Raw genomic sequence first — 16891 nt, 5'->3', positions numbered from 1 at the left:
AGCTGTAACCACCACACTCCCTCTCACACTCAACAGCGCCTGGGATCACCCATGTCTACACCTTAATCGCCTTTTACAGCAATCCATTCTTGTGCTGGTAATGTATTCTTCCCTGGATACCCCTGAGGACGTTTTTCCGAGTAGTGTTTAATTCTAACCACACATACGACAAAAGTCTATCATGAAGTATTGCTAAACCCATTCCTGCAAGTATACTACCGCTTGCTGAGTGCGCGTAAAATAAACGTGAAAGTGATCCTATGTCAACTAACGGCAGGGACCAAGCAAACATACCAACTAGGACACAAGCAACTAGCCCATCGTACAAGCGCTACTTTTTCTGGTGGTCCCCAGACCTGGGCGTGTGTCAACATGGCTCACTGTCGTGTAATGTGGGTGGGATGCAAGGGGTATAAAGGAGGTATGCAGGTTCGGGCTATGTATTCACATTATCGAGCAGCATCTAATAAGGTTAGTTCATTCTGCTTAATTTGGCTCATATATTTCTGATTCGTTACTGTCAGATCATTATTGTTCATGCATTTACCGAAAGGAAATGTAAAGTAGTTTAAAGCAAGAAATAGTTTTATGTACATGACCATCATGATTCTACTGGTTCGCAACATTCTTCTCACTTATGTACTTAACATACTTTCTGGAGTATAATTTGAGTTTGACATTTTACGGAGCTGAACTTTAAAGTGATTCATCGAGGTCCATGACAGAATTAAAAGTTTAAAGGGTATTTATACCAGTGTATATATAATCTGTATATATCATCTGTAGTTCAAACGTTCACATGTATTTTTCACCAACGGCACAGGCCTTTGAAAGTTATCGACCAGATCTTATCATCATTGATCAATGTTTCAGACTGCATCGATCGTGGGAATACATCTTAGCATTATATTTATTGGCTGTTTTCCGAAGTCGATTTGACAAGAAAAACGCTCACACAATATATATAAAACATCAACGCCAGAGACTACCAATTATCCACCGAAAAATATTCCATTGGGCACGAAACGCAAAAAAAACCCGGTGAAAATTATATGAATGTCAGTGTTGACAACATGGGTTCACGAAAAGGGTATACTTCGGTATGACAAATAGAAGACGAATACAGGAGCATATTTATTGAGCTTGAATATGACGTAGGATCGATTCAACGTTTCTTGAATTATTACCGTAATAACCTTAATTACATGGTGCAGAGATGTAAATCAGCAATGTTGAACAACTGTTTACCACATCAAATACGGTACCTTGTATGGATAATATATGCAATGAGCTAAATAGAGCGGTTCAAATTTGTATGTCTGTCCTATTCGACACCCCATAAATTCAATAGCATGGTATTACTGTTTGTACGCCCCGTTGATTGAGTGCATATTTACATCTCATCCTTTTATGAAAACCTACATGGTACGAAGAACATTTGAGAACTGGTGCAAGGACAATTATAGGATGTCCTCCCCGTCCTTCTGTGAAGTGATAGACATTGACGCTATTGTCCATATGTCATATGACGGCAAGGTACAGTAATGGTTTTCGTCGTCCATGTGTGGATGGGGTACGACTGAGTGAGTTGGGTTTAACGCCGCTTTTAACAGTATTCCAGTTATTTCACGACATGCCAGCTTAATGTGGGAGGAAAGCTCGAAGTGATGCAGGTCTCAGACGTTTACCACTTTGGTTAAACCCACGAACACGGGTATGGTACAGACAAGATCATCGGGGCGAACTGGGATTCGAACCCACAATGATATGTTTCTGGCGTGCCCAAGAGACGCAACTGGATTTGATATGAAAAGAAATAATCAACTGTGAACACTATGGTTTGAATAAGAATGTTTATATGATAACTCTTCAACCAGAATAAAGTATTCGATGGTTGATATTTCAATCACGTCTGAACTCTGTGTAATGTAACGTTCGGTATGTATTTTCTTATGAGTGAGAGAGTGAGTTTGGTTTTACGTCGCATTTCCAGCAATATCACGGCGGGGGACACCAGAAATGGGCTTCACACATTGTACCCATGTTAGGAATGGAACTATGATTCTTATGACCATATGTACAGTAGTTAATGTCGCGTATCAAAGTTCACATCATGTTTAGCCTATGCATGTAACAAATGTATACACGTATGGGTTAAATAGATTTGATTGTACTATGTTTTCGTAATGCTAATTGATACATGCCACACATATTAATTTTGGCTCATTACTAATAACATATAGGATTCCATAAAGATACTTAATAGGAAGCGTGAATTATACGATTTAGGCGCATCCCATTTCTTGTGGGGGATATTTCTTTAATGTCCATGTGTATCAGTGTCAGTTACCTTTTGAACTGCGTTCTCTTTGAATCATCATTACATCTGTCCTATTTAGATGTGGAATATGTGTGTTTGCGGTCGATGGGAATAAATAGGGCGTGTTTTCGTTTCAGTGTATTGACAAAATGGAACATACATGAAATGCCGCTCTATTCATTGTAGACCACGCTATGTAAGTGTCCCAAATCAATATATCTATATCAACACATGTGTTATGTGATAATATTATATCAATGTAATTCTTGCATCCACACCATGTCTTTCACCTGTGTGTGCGTGTTAATGTGTTAATACTCAGTATTGACGGTCGTTCACTTAAACCTTTCACAGCTTAGCGTAACGGACCTGTTTAATGCAGGGCAGGTATTCCCCCTGCTTGTAGTGTTATGTCAAAAGGCACACTCATGCCATGCGTCAAATAAAAACGTGGCTTGAGTAGACCTCGTGTATTGATGGGACATGCTTTCCCGTGTCTCCAAAGAAATCCTTCATATATTACCAATAATACCACCCAGCACGTCTACTATGCTATGTCATAAGCTGCATTCAATGTGGAGTACATATTAGGTAACAATGTGGAGTACTGGTATATATTAGGCAAGGGCAGGGCCTGGACCTTGGCTGCTATAGGGTGGCATGTTCAGCTATGTAGAGAAGGTATTCAAAACTGTGTTTGGACCCGACGTATGTACAGTAAACTACGGTTATAACGAACTTAAAGGGACCACTAATTTTAGTCCGTTATAACCGTAGTTCGTTATAAACATATATACAGCAAATGGCTGGGACCAAAAAACAGTTCGTTATATCCGCCAGTTCGTTATAAGCGTATTCGTTATAAACGTAGTTTACTGTATGTTGATATTGATGGTTTAAGTTTTACAACATTCCGAACACAAGGATATGAACCGTCATGCTCAAAAACGAAAAAACCCAGCACAATTGACGTGGGATGATCCAGTGTAGAAGCACTCAAGAGAGAGGCTCGTGTTTCAGTGAAAGGGCAGACATAAGCTACTTGAAGTGAGTAGATTCTTTGACAAAGAATAATCAAAATGTATGTACAGTGTATAACGTGAAGCATGTGCACCAAGCGTGGGCGTGTGGGCGTGTGGGCGGTGCCCTCTGTTTACCCAGCCAGTCCCCAGGTTACAGTACGAGTTCGGTCTTGATATCGTTCAAGGATCATTGTAAATCTCTACATTTCACTGTAGCTATGGTCGTAAATACTTCACATGCAACCGAGACCTGATTTCTTATCAGTTTCGTTTTGTGTGACAGGTAACATTTATTCATACGTCCATGCAGCATATACACTTTATTGACAACTATCTTGAATAAAACAGACATGATTTACTTTATACACAGTTGATATCTCAAGGAGTTGGGGCTGGGGCTTGGGTTGGGTTGGGGGCTGGGTTGGTGTTGGGTTGGGGCTAGGGTTGGGTTGGGGTTGGGGCTTGGGGCTTGGGCTGGGTTGGGGTTGGGTCTGGGGCTTAGGTTGGGTTGGAGTTGGGTCTTGTGTTGGGGTTGGGTCTTGGGTTGGAACTGGGGCTGGGGCTGGGGCTGGAGACTGATCAGTGATGTTCATATCTATATATTTTAATAATTCATAAAGTGTACACGTATGTGTTAATAAGGGTGGGGAGTGAGTAATGCCCGCTGTTTATATCCAGCCAGTCCTGGAATACATAGCTCAGTTTACCAGTTTTTGATTTCGCTCAAGTGTCATTGTATATCACTACATTTCACTGTATCTATGATCGTAAACACTTCAATCGCAACCGAGACCTGATCAATCCATTTTGTTATACAGTTTATATTTACATGCTGGTAACCTCAAATGAAGCCTTTAGTTCATGCATTACGTTTTCAAGTTTGGTTCTAAACGCCCGTTCCCCGTGGACGTTCCGGGCCCGGCAATGTCAGCAGTGTTCTGTGCTTGTCGTACGAGCCGACCAATGACGTCTCAATCTAATCATGTGCCATCATACCACGACGACGCGGTTGCTCATGCTATCATCCTCTGGTTTACCTGGCCAGGGTTCGAGTTTCTACAGACCTCTGTGACACTGATGGAACATGTGACTAACAGCGATAGAAACTAACATTGTTAGTCCATGAGTCCTTATAATGGAAATGGCCCATTTCTTCTCATCCTTCTGATACCATGTTACTTTTGGCCAGTTCAGGATTATATGAATAGCACTAATTACCGCCGTCACATAGCTGAAATATTGCTGAATGCGGCGTTAAACAACAAACAATCAAACAAACTAGTACCAATTTCTATCGCTGACTAATAGTAGTACCCTATAACTAACAAGGTGACGTCAGGCAATGTTATGATAATAGAAAGAGTAGTTATTGAGCAATTACGCGCTGAGCAGGTTCTCGGTTTTCTACATGTCACCCTGTTTGTTGGTGATGGCCCAGCAGGAACGACCCATGAACTGTCTGAAGACGTATTGATACACATCTGGGATATGACCAAAGGGATTTCTTAAACAGGTTGATACCCTTAGAAAATGGAGATGGTATGTTTCAGTACATGTGAAGCTTTGAACAGTTATGCTATCTGGCTACCGTGGATTAACTAAATTGGTTTAAATGGTTCAGACAGACATACTTTTTTCTTTTGCATTCATTAGGAAACACTGTCAATTCTCAAGTTTTTTTGCGTGTAGGACTCAAAATGTTGCGTCCGGGAAGACCCTATGTGTGTTTGGGACCAACATTCTCTGACTGTACATCAAGTGCACATGTAGATATGAATCAGATCTATGACCCTTGATGCAGAACCACAAGGTCACATATCTGCTTCCATGTTTGTGAAATACTGATTTGTCGGGCTCTACACCTGGAACTACTGTGCATGTGGCATGACCCCTCTCATCCTGTTGTATGTCATCGTAGTCTTCTTAGCAGCATCCTGGTAGATATTACAGTGAACCTTCGTTAAACTGGACAATTTTGTAACCGACAAAGATGGAACATCCTTTGTGAAATGAGTCGTGCTGACTCTTGACGCCCTCTTGGTAAGACGTTCAGAATAACAAGGCTTGACTGTATGTAGACGTATCAGTTCTCGCATGCTAGTGACAATTTTCTCTGCCTCTTTCTAGGAAAGGGAGATAACCTGCAGAGCTGAGAATGGCCAAAGCCTGCTTTGTTGATGAGGAGGATATACCAGACAAGGAGCTGTGTAAGGCTTTGACTGAAGGTGAGTATACTGACACTTCACCAAGCCGTACCCCCGGAAATTACTCCTTCCCGACGATTTTATAGTCTAAAATTGACTTTGACCCAGATGTCCAAATAGACATAAATACTTCCCATATCACAGTATGACTGTGAGACGCAGAGTGTTATTTGCGAATAAAACTAAGTTTTTGTCAGGTGTTGTGATATATTTATATGGGATAATAACTTGACACAATGTCACTCACTATTAACAGCATCAATAACAGATCAATACGGATATGAATAGGTCTATTGTTATATCTAATGTCGGAAATCAGAATTGGTCATTGGCCGTGAACAGATGTTGCCCTCAGTGTGACCCTATGGTGGATGCCCAGTGCTGCCTATGTAATGCATATACATGTACGTATATAAGTTATGTGGAGCATCAAAGTTAAACCTTTATCAAGGCAGCATGGCCAGTAACACATTAAAGAGAATGAGTATGGTTTATGTCTTGAAATTGCCACAGACTGGCAATATCTTTTCTACATGTTGTTTTAGCTAGGCTACCAAATGTGGTTTCTTCATACTATTTGATTATCTTACATTACAATATGTGTTGATACACGCCTATTTTTCAGTTAGACGCGCATACCATTTCCATTCTAAGCACCATGTGAATACGCTACGAATAGCAAATAGATACATGTCAACAGTGGATACACGCCATGGAATCAGTTGCATTGTGAAGCTTTTAGAGCAGCATGCGCTTTAAGAGCATGGCGAATAGTTGCTTTCTATTTGCATACATCTCTACAAGCAGAACGCGTATCTATTAGTCATTCTCGCTGCTATTACAGCCCCGCTGATTCAGACTTCTGTGACAAGCAGGGCCACGGTGTCATGTGGACTGACTGGAGTGAGAACATACTATGCATGGATAACAATGAAGTGTGCATGTGTGCCTGTAATTACTGTCCTAGAAGTTCCATGAAGGTCTCTGTGGACTGAGCCATCATGAAAGAAATATCACCTGACTCACGAAAGTCAGTGAAGATCATGCTGATTTGGTGAATTTCTTTTCTGGGTCTATAAATTTATGCGCTGTAGGCATGCAATTTTCAGTCAAATTATCCAACACCTGCTTTATGAAAGGGATTTATTTCTTGAATTCATGTATAGTCCCATTGTATACATGATATCATTCTGAAAGATGATTTGTTATGTAGCATGGTTAAGTGCTAGGAAAATCCACAACTGTGAAGCCTAATGTCGTTGTATTGGTGCGGGAGTCTTGGGGCATTGACCAATAAACACGACAGAACATTTGATTCGATGGTAGGCACTCACAACACTGTACATAACAATCAGCAGTCATGTAATATAACTACGGATTCTGCAGCTTATGTAACACATATGGCCTAATCGGTTTATCATGCGATTACTTAGACACATACGGTAATGCAAATACATTAATAATTACTTCATTGAAATTTTATTTAAAAGGAACAAATAAAGACCACTTAATACTACGAATTGATTCAACTTTATATAAATACATGTACATGAATAATTATTTGAGTGAAGTTCACATTTTTTAATTCACATTTTTAAGTGATATGTAATTTTTTGATGATTTTTAACAATTGACTTTATCCTTTCAGGTGTCACGCTCCGTAATAAGGGTGTCCAGTATGATTCACAGCGCACCTTGAACAAACGGTCTTTGGTTTTGGATGAGGAAAGCTTTGAGAAGACCTTTCTAGTCTGTGCTGTCTGTCGTGATTCCTTCACGAACCCTTTAAAGCCCCCTAAACTTCTCCCTTGTCACCACTCTTTCTGTCTACCGTGTATCAAATCACTATTCCAAACTGAGGTGGAGTATCGTCAAAGTCTCACCCCCTCGTTGAGGGGCATGCCCACAGCAGTCAGTCTACACTGCCCGACCTGCAGAGGTAACTTTATTACCACTGAGGAGAACGTCCGGACATTGCCTACAGATCACAGAGTGGTCCAGTTGTTAGATTTTGTTCAACATACCGAGAGATACACTGTTAGCTTCTGTTCCAAACACAAGCTACAAGCTTTGAACTTCTTCTGTGAACCCTGTATCCAGCCTGTGTGTCGTGATTGCACCGTGTTAGATCACAAAGAACAAGATGGTCATCTTGTTATGGACTTAAATGAAGCGCTTGAGAAATACACTCCAGTTCTAGATACAGCTATCAAAGAGATGGATACTGAGGCCGGCGTGTTGGGGAAGAAGCAGGAGACGCTTGACACTGCTACAAAGAAGTTGGAAGGCGTGAGAACAGATCTACTCAAGAACATCCATGACACATTCGGTCGTTTGAAGCAGCAGCTAGCAGAGCGCGAGCGAGAGATGGAAAGCATCGCAGAGAATGAAGTAAATAAGGAAAAGAAGAAGTTGGATGAGAAAGCTGAAAAGCTTTCGTCAAGGCGGAAAGCTCTTCTGGACCATTCATCTACTCTGAAACAAGCCAAGGAAGAGAGTAGTATTGAGGAAATGTTCAGCATACACCAACAGTACCGCGAGTACAGGGCACAACCCCCGATCAAGATCAGGGAGGTTGACGACGGAATTATGACGACCTTTTCCTTCAACGCCAGAGATGAATCTATTCTCTCGTCCAGAATTAACAACTTCGGTGATATTGGTGCTAAGGTGGAGTCTACGTTTCATTCCTCATCTGGCTATGGCTACCCAACGTCCCGGAGCACCTACAAGTAGGTGCATGCACCCGGCATTTCGCGTCTTGTCTTTCAGTTGTTGGACCTTCAGCCAGACACGCAATAACGGTTGCAGAATAGACTCGAGCGAGACTGCAGCATGGCCTTTAGTCTCGTCCATGAGAAGTCACGCTGATTCTTTTGTATCAGCTGCCATGTTGGCAACTGCAACACACGTCCGAGGAGTGATTGGGGAGAGGTTTGAAGAAGACTGGCATTTCATGTGACTTCTTTATCATTTGTGTCTGTGTTTACCCAATGATCTCGTTGTAGATGTCTGAATGGGACACAATATGACTCTTTGAGCCTTTTTTTTCCATATTTCTATACACTTATCTACTTGAGTACCTTGAACGAAGCTATGAATATCTGTGATCACCATTCATCGCTACGTTTTATATGTTTGTGCAAAACACGAAGATATTACAATACAGTGTATTGAGAATTAAAACTGTTGTAACAAATACTTTTAAGTTTAATATAACTCACACCTTAACATGAATATATCTATTTTGTGACACAATATTGTTTGCTTTTGGTAGATGGAACTGAAGGTATTCCTACAGATATATGACTCCCTGTTTCGAATAGGTTACTGTGTACAGGCAAAGCTGGAATGAGTAATTTAAAAAAAAAATGAATATATTCTCGCATTTTGTTTTCACTCAATTTAAATCAAGTCAGATTATGTTTACATTTATTGCATATTTATCCAGTGTTTGAATAATATTTTTTTCTGATTTGTTTTAGAAACACTGAATAATGAATTATTTGACAAGGTGCGTTAAGAAAGTGAGAATGATTGATTGTATAGGGTATTATGCCAAAACAATTACCAGTACATGAGCATGAAGTCGTTCTGGCGATACAGCTGAATCAGGGTTTCTGAGTACCATTGTCTGTATGTTGAACATGGGCTTTTGTGATTAATCTAGTCCTCGTTACTGCAACAGTGTTTCGTGTACTATTCATTAGAATAAACTTGGTATTGGACATCTCAGAGGGATCAGAAAAGACATTGTAGATAAGTGTAGAATTAAATACGTTATGCGCCTCCAACGGTTAAATATACCGATAATGAATTAACCAAGCCAAATAAATTAAAGGTTCAAATTGTTTATATATATATTTATGTATGGGCTTGATCGTAAAATTATTCTACATACTTAAGTGCGGTAACATTTGTTGGCTGGTAAATTTTGGTTAACAGTGGTGGTTTCATGACATGAAATCAATGATCTTTCCAACGCCAGTTTTGTTAGTGGGGTGAAATAATATCTTTCTATTTGTTACACTACGTAACATTACAGCATCCATACACGGTAAGTTGCACATATGCTGAATACAGGTAGCCACTATGAAACTGGGTAGATGAAGACACATTATTTCCAATTTGTGAAAGTTTAAGAATGTAAGATATTGTAATACAACATGATGTCAGTGATATTCCTGATCGCTCTCTTTTGGTAACTGTATTAAAGAGATGAAGAGATGATCTGGTTTTGTTGTGTTTAATGACAATGGATTACATACTGCCACGCATGCTATGCACACCTAATGATGACTCATCTCTCTAACCTGGAAAGCTTTGTCCCTAACTCGTGTAAGTCCAGCAATTCATTGTGCAGAGCTGCGTCCCTGAGGAGTACCAGAGACGTATGACAGAGATTCCAATACCCAATTCGCTTTGATGATTGTTGGTTTATCAACTCTACATGCATAAGTAGTAAACGTTTCAGGTCTGCATACCAAGCAGATATAACTCATATACTTTTCAAAGCGGCGTTAAACACACCTCACTATCACTTTCAAACTGATTCAGATGTCGTCTTCTTCCATATAACCTTGTTGATGAAAACTACACGTAACAGTAACTCAACATACATGAGTGTAAATCGTAGATAAACGGTTCACTCAGCAAAAAGGGTGCAGATAATTCAGCAGAGTGTCAACATAACACCTCCGTCAGGGCAGAAAGAGTTGTCCCCCTTGTATTGAGATCACTTCCTGTTTGAATTTTTGGCAACATGAAAACATGAGCCATGATATGAGATGAGTACGTCGATAAAAAATCGGCCTGGTCACACATTTTAACTATGTGTGATTCTCGGAACATATTCTGCACGGGTATCCCATATGCATTGAAGAAGAACTTGCCCTTGATTTCTTAATAACTGATGCTACAACACTGCTTGCTGTCTCCTTACACGCGGGCCGTCGGTATACACAATGCACACCGTTCAAAGTATGAATATGACATATAAGCAAGCACTAATAACTAGGCAATTAAACCTGGTTTATGCTATCATATCATGCAACATAAACAGCTTGCTATATCATCCCCCACGAACCCAGACTTCAACAGAATCATAGCTCTGAGGAAAACCTTGCAGATTGATACACATCCGTGAAATATCCCCACTTAGCAATTTTTGTCTCCACCCGACCCGCGATGTATTTATGCAGTAATACTAATCTTGTCTTGTCTCACTCCGCTCCTGACATTACAAGTAATCAAGTGGTGATGGTAGGACAGTCCGTGGTTGTACTGAGGCTGATACTTGGCCTGGACTTCTAAGGCGCCTTAATTAACGGTGAAGAGTTCCATCCCTTAGGCGTGCCTCAATTCTATAATCATGGGTTCGGATCTCTGATTGGTGATGGCTATTGTCATTGGATTGTCGGTATGGTTATCGTTGGTTCACACGGGGTAAACATCACTTACATTATATACTGCTGGTTCACGCTGTGAAACAAACATTGTGTGAAGCCCATTTCTGGTGTCCCCCGCCGTGATAATGCTGGAATAGTGCTGGAAGCGGCGTAAAACCACACTCACTCACTCCCTCTCTCACCAAACATAGGTAAATCAGTTCTCCAACATACAACACCGTGCTGACAAACCGGATTCAGAATATAATACGCCCTGATAATGGAATATTGTTTGGGCTTAGAGACCCGATTCCCTTTGGCCCCGGGTGTATTGCTGCAGGGTGTGTCTAAGCGTATATCAGATCACACCTAGTGATTACTTTCACATAGGTCTTGCTTCACTTGTTTTATACCCACATTTACCATATTCTAAACGTATTCTTGCAGTCATATTGTTTATTTGTGCAAATTTCCACACATGATCTTATATTTGAAGCTTATTACATAACATGAACTACAAAAACTATAATTTCAACAAGACTCAGTTTAAAGTTCAGAAACATATTCGAGGTCTGCGAGTACATTGTTATGCCAAAAACTATAAACCTTAGTGTGGCACGGAATCGCCCCATCACACTCGCGGATGTGTTGTTCGTTTATTTGTTTGCTTGTTGTATAAGGTGGCACTACATTCCAGCAATATGACGTCGGCCTGTATATAATCGAGTCTGAACCTTACACACCAGTGATTGATATTATGAGCAACGAACCAAACTACCTGGATACACTGATATGCAATTATCACCGAGCCTGACCACTCGATCAATTATGCCGCCTCGAACGACAAGCATAGGTTGCTGGGGACCTATAATAATTCTCAGCTGGAGTCACACGGGAGAGCATGTTCCAGAGTCATGCTGAAATGACACATTGACACTCGTGTCCAAGAACTCATTATTTCCCTTACGCTGCATAGGCATTAATAAACCCAAATCAATGATACTTAATCCCCAGTTCATTAACAGCATAATCAAGGGCGTAGTTATCCCCAGCCATGTGCCCATACGCACTGTGTAACAATAGCAAGTTTTAATGCTAAGCTCATGAAGAAGTTGATGATGTGGAAAACACAAGCAATCTTTAATAGAGTCCTTATATTGAGCGTTAAGACTCTCCAACAAGAACTGATTTCATGATCCACATGCAAGAAGGATATATGTCAACCTTATTTCAAATGAACAATAGCCGCAGTCGTGCTTGACTTAGAATGTCTTTTCTGAATTCGCTGAATGCAGGCCTGTAATTGTTATTGGAATCTTCTGTGCGCAGTTGTTAGGTCGATGGAGTTATCTCCCATGTACACATTCGCCATTCATACACACATGAAAGTGAATTGCAATACTATTCAAGCTATTGTATAGTCGTACAGGCTTATGACACATGGATGGCATTGATTGGCGTTTGGGGCTGATAAGGAGATACACGTAGCCCTGATCGAGCAAACAATATGAAACATGTCTGTGCAACTGTACCTAATATTGTTCCGTTACAGGGTTTATTGTGGCTTGTTGTGATAGCCACAATTGCATGTCCCAAGTGTACCAAGTCGAGAAGTGATATAACAAAGGAAATATGACAGCTTGTAGCGACATATCCCGAGCGTTGGAGGTAAATAGTCATGCTGAAATTATTACTGTTCAATTGCAGCGGCAGAACTGCCAATCAGCCGATACAAAGCAGTGGGAGATAACTGCAACGAACTGACTTCATTGGTAGAAAGTGTCCATTCCACGAATCCTGCTTACTGAAGGGACAGGAGAAGCGGCTAGTTGCACTGCGGACTGACCACTGACCACTGACCAGGGTGGCACTAAATGTGACTTTCTTGTGTGTCTAGCAGCTGAGTACGGGTCATCTGAAGAGATGAATTCTCTCATATCTATGGGCTGTTCACCACGTGTGAACTGTCCTGGTGACTTTACACGTGGGCTTGCGCTTTCACCACTACACGTGGCATGTACAGGAGGCCACCTCACCGTCGTGAAGTCGCTAGTCGAGGATGATGGAGTGGATGTACGACAAGGGGATGCTTACAACAGGACACCGCTTTACATGGCTGTCGTCAAGGGACATCTGAGTATCACAAGATTTCTCATTGAAGCCGGTGCTTCAGCATATGCTGTGAACAGTTTCAACAGAGCTTCTCTCATCCACACTGCAGTACACAGCAAGAACGCTGGCGTTTGCGAGTACCTGCTGACGTTAAACCCTAATGTGGACGTCCGTGACAACAGTGACAACACCCCGCTACATCTCGCAGCCAGGTTGGGATGTGTGGATATCTGTATGTTGCTGTTGGACAAAGGAGCTCATATTAACGCTGTGAATAACTTTGGGAACAGCCCAATCCTTGAGGCTACCTCGCACTGCATGTTGGATGTAATGGAATACCTCATTACCAGAGGAGCGGATACCAATGTGAGAGACCGGCTCGGCAATGGCATTCTCCACGGGGCTATACGTAGCAGGTCTTACGCCATTACTCATCATGCTCTTGTTGACATAAATCTACCCTTGAGTGTCACCAACTGTGACGGTCAAACACTTCTACAACTCGCAGCCGACTTGAAACTGTGGGATATTATCTGTCTTCTTCTCAACGCTGGCTACAACACTGGAGCTGAGACTGTGACAACAGATGAGGATGTTATGTTGACTCCAGGAAACATGGCCATCAGGCACATGAGACACATCGCGTCCAATGCGAGAACTCTTCAGGACCTCTGCTGCTTCAGGATGAGACACATACTGGGTACACGTCTCTTAAACACAGTGGGTAGTCTACCTCTGCCAGAAAGACTGAAAGATGTGATAAGGCTAAGGAATATTCAGTGTCATCATTGAACGTATACCAGTCCGTTATGACACGCGGTTACCCATTGACAATACTATTGCTGGAAGTGCTGAAAGATGTGATTAGAAGGGACTGTCTATTAATGTATCAGGGTTTCTAATGTATCCAGACTTATAGTTTCGTTTTGTCTAAACTGTGGTTGTTACATACTGGTACTAGTAATGGTCCTACAACTCATAGAATACGGGTATGAAAGGACAATTGTGTACAATTGGAGTGTTACGAGTGACCTTGTGTATGTGTGTGTTAATGTTTGTTTGTTTGTTGTTGAACACAGCATGTAAGCAATATCCCAGCTGTAAATAATCGAGTCTGGACCAAACAACCCAGTGATTGATATTGTGAGCATCGATCCACGCATTTGGGATACGATGACATGCATCAACAACGTCAGAGAGCCTGACTACCCGATCCCGTTAGTCGCCTCTTACGACGAGTATAGTCGCCTCTTATGACAAGCATGGGTTTCTGAAAACCTATTGTAACCCGGATCGTCACGGTACGTATGTGAATGTGATGAATGCTATGCCTATCGTGTATAGTGGGTGTGTTGGTGTGTAGGCGGTGAATTCATTCAAACAAATACTACCGTCCCCGTTATATCCTGTTTGAGACCATCCCTAATATTTGTTTACTTTTTCCATGACACTACACAAACTTGTCCACGTAGTTGTTCAACAAAGATATGACCGTTGTATATCTGTACATGGCCGTTACCTGAACCCATCGTAATGTTTGGTGATATGTAGCCTCGTTTCAATATAGATGACTGTTCCCAAACAACCTACTCCGTCCGACACATCTGTGATATGTCCCAACCAATACAGTATATGCAACTGTAAGTCTTGTTTGTACATTAAAATGAATTTTGCTGCATTTTGAGTTGACAATTAACCACGTGACGTATGACTATGTATGAGGTCCGCAGACGGGCACGTACCCGAAAGGGGTGTCGTTACAACGAAGGAAATTCATTTGCTGTCAAAATGGAAATTCGTTTTACCCAAGAAAGCAATAATGAATGGTGTCATGTCCTTCATCAAATGATTCAGAAGGTTGAGACCTGAACGGTATTATATAATTAAAATAGATGGCACCCATTGTCTTTGTGTTGTTAGTCTTTTACAGAACTCAGGTCCACTCGGATAAACTACATCATACCTCGTTAATGGAATACATGTCACCGTTTTCCACCGTGCATCGCCTTGTTCCTTTACTGCCGATTTTGAAGACAAGTTATTTTGTCCTCAGCAAATCAAAAGGTATACATTTAACATGAGAGAGTGAGTTTAACACCGCACGGGATACGTGGAAGGAAAGCCCGAAGTGATGCAGGTCTCAGACGTGTACCACTTTGGTGAAACCAACGAGCACGGGTATGGGGCTGACAACCCTAGAAACATAATCGGGGCGAACCGGGATTCGAACCCACAATCATAAGTTTCTGGCGTGCCCAAGGGACGCAACTCTGTACAGCTCTTTATAAAGACCGGGTCATCTGTGCCCCAATTAAGCATGAACTAAACAAAGAGATTTAACATTCTTATTATGGTCTCCATTGCCGCAAGGTTGTGTTATGTCTTATAATAGTCACATGAACGAAACTAGTTCAAACATGAATTCCTCGTCTTTGCCGAGATGACTTGCGACGAGCCGAACATGACATATTTGGATAAGTGATACTGTTGGTTTGCTGTTTAACGTCGCACTCAGCAATATCCCAGCTATATAACGGCGGTCTGTAAATAATCAAGTCTGGACCAGACAATCCAATGCTTGATATCATGAGCATCGATCCTCCAATTAGGATACGATGACATGCATCAACCAAGTCAGCGAGTCTGACCACCCGATCCCGTTAGTCGCCTCTTACGACAAGCATCGTCGCCTTTTACGGCACGCATGGGTTGCCGAAGACTTAGTCTACCCCGGATCTTCACGGGTCATAAGCGATACTGAATTAGCTGTCGCCTGAACTGATATGTGCCATTACTCTAGTGGCGTATATGTCAGCTCACACAGCCTCGGTTTGTCTTGTCCAGAATCGATAAGGTACACACTGGGGTGATTGATATGGCTGTCATCGGGGTTAATCACTGGATTGTCTGGTCCAGACTCGATTATCTACAGATCGCCGTCATATAGCTGGGAATATTGCTGAGTGCGGCGTTAAACAACAAACAACAACAACAACACAAGATACACTGACTTTACATACAACTGAACCATTAGCTATAGACACATTGACACAACATCTGATCCACTAGACACGCTGACTCTACATCTGATCCATTAGACACACGAACCCTACAGCTGACCCACTACACCAATACAGGTGATCCACTACACCACTACAGCTGATCCACTAGACACTCTAACTCTACAGCTGATCCACTACACCACTACAGCTGATCCACTAGACACTCTAACCCTACAGCTGACCCACTACACCAATACAGGTGATCCACAAGTCACTGGCGCTAAGACACACCGAACAACTCGACGTGTGATCCACTAGACACTCTAACTCTACAGCTGATCAACTACACCAATACAGGTGATCCACTAGACACTCTAACTCTACAGCTGACCCACTACATCACTACAGCTGATCCACTAGACCCTCTAACTCTACAGCTGATCCACTACACAACTACAGCTGATCCACTAGACACTCTAACTCTACAGCTGATCCACTACACCACTACAGCTGATCCACTAGACACTGACCCTAAGACACACCGAACAACTCGACGTATGATCCACTAGACACTCTAACTCTACAGCTGATCCACTACACCACTACAGCTGCTCCTCTAGACATTCTAACTCTACAGCTGATCCACTACACCACTACAGCTGATCCACTAGACACTGACCCTAAGACACACCGAACAACTCGACGCGTGATCCACATGACACACTGACTCTACAACTAATCCTTTAGACACAGTGAGTCGTTAATTGATCCTCCATACGCAGAAGGTCGATAACTGATCCTTTAGACACACTGGCTCGTTAACCGATCCACTAGACACACAACC

The 16891-nt window shown here is 41.8% G+C and overlaps 2 protein-coding genes across 8 annotated transcripts in view; both read left to right on the top strand.

Annotated features, from left to right (window-relative positions):
- The window catches only part of LOC124142379 (tripartite motif-containing protein 2-like), a 29534-nt gene extending 19760 nt beyond the window's left edge, over positions 1 to 9774 (top strand). For 6 of the 7 annotated variants that reach the window (XM_046510805.2, XM_046510810.2, XM_046510809.2 and 3 more), the window contains exons 2-3: positions 5470 to 5567; positions 7195 to 9774. In XM_046510805.2, coding sequence (XP_046366761.1) covers positions 5498 to 5567; positions 7195 to 8282 — 1158 coding nt within the window. In that variant the 5' untranslated portion in view covers positions 5470 to 5497 and the 3' untranslated portion in view covers positions 8283 to 9774. Of the gene's footprint in view, positions 1 to 350; positions 472 to 5469; positions 5568 to 7194 lie in introns of those variants that run through there. The other variant, XM_048399698.1, reaches the window with a different exon arrangement.
- A 3082-nt stretch (positions 9775 to 12856) lies between these two features.
- On the top strand, positions 12857 to 16616 carry LOC124142429 (ankyrin-3-like). The gene is made up of 2 exons (XM_046510892.2): positions 12857 to 13765; positions 16383 to 16616. Exons 1-2 carry the CDS (start codon positions 12857 to 12859, stop codon positions 16614 to 16616), a joined length of 1143 nt encoding a protein of 380 aa, XP_046366848.2.
- Positions 16617 to 16891: the final 275 nt, after the last annotated feature.

Source organism: Haliotis rufescens, unplaced genomic scaffold (assembly GCF_023055435.1).
Source record: "Haliotis rufescens isolate VD_foot unplaced genomic scaffold, xgHalRufe1.0.p SCAF_1, whole genome shotgun sequence".
NCBI classification, from domain to species: domain Eukaryota; kingdom Metazoa; phylum Mollusca; class Gastropoda; order Lepetellida; family Haliotidae; genus Haliotis; species Haliotis rufescens.
Note: the sequence above shows the minus strand (reverse complement) of the source record. Positions and strands in the feature narration are given on the sequence as shown.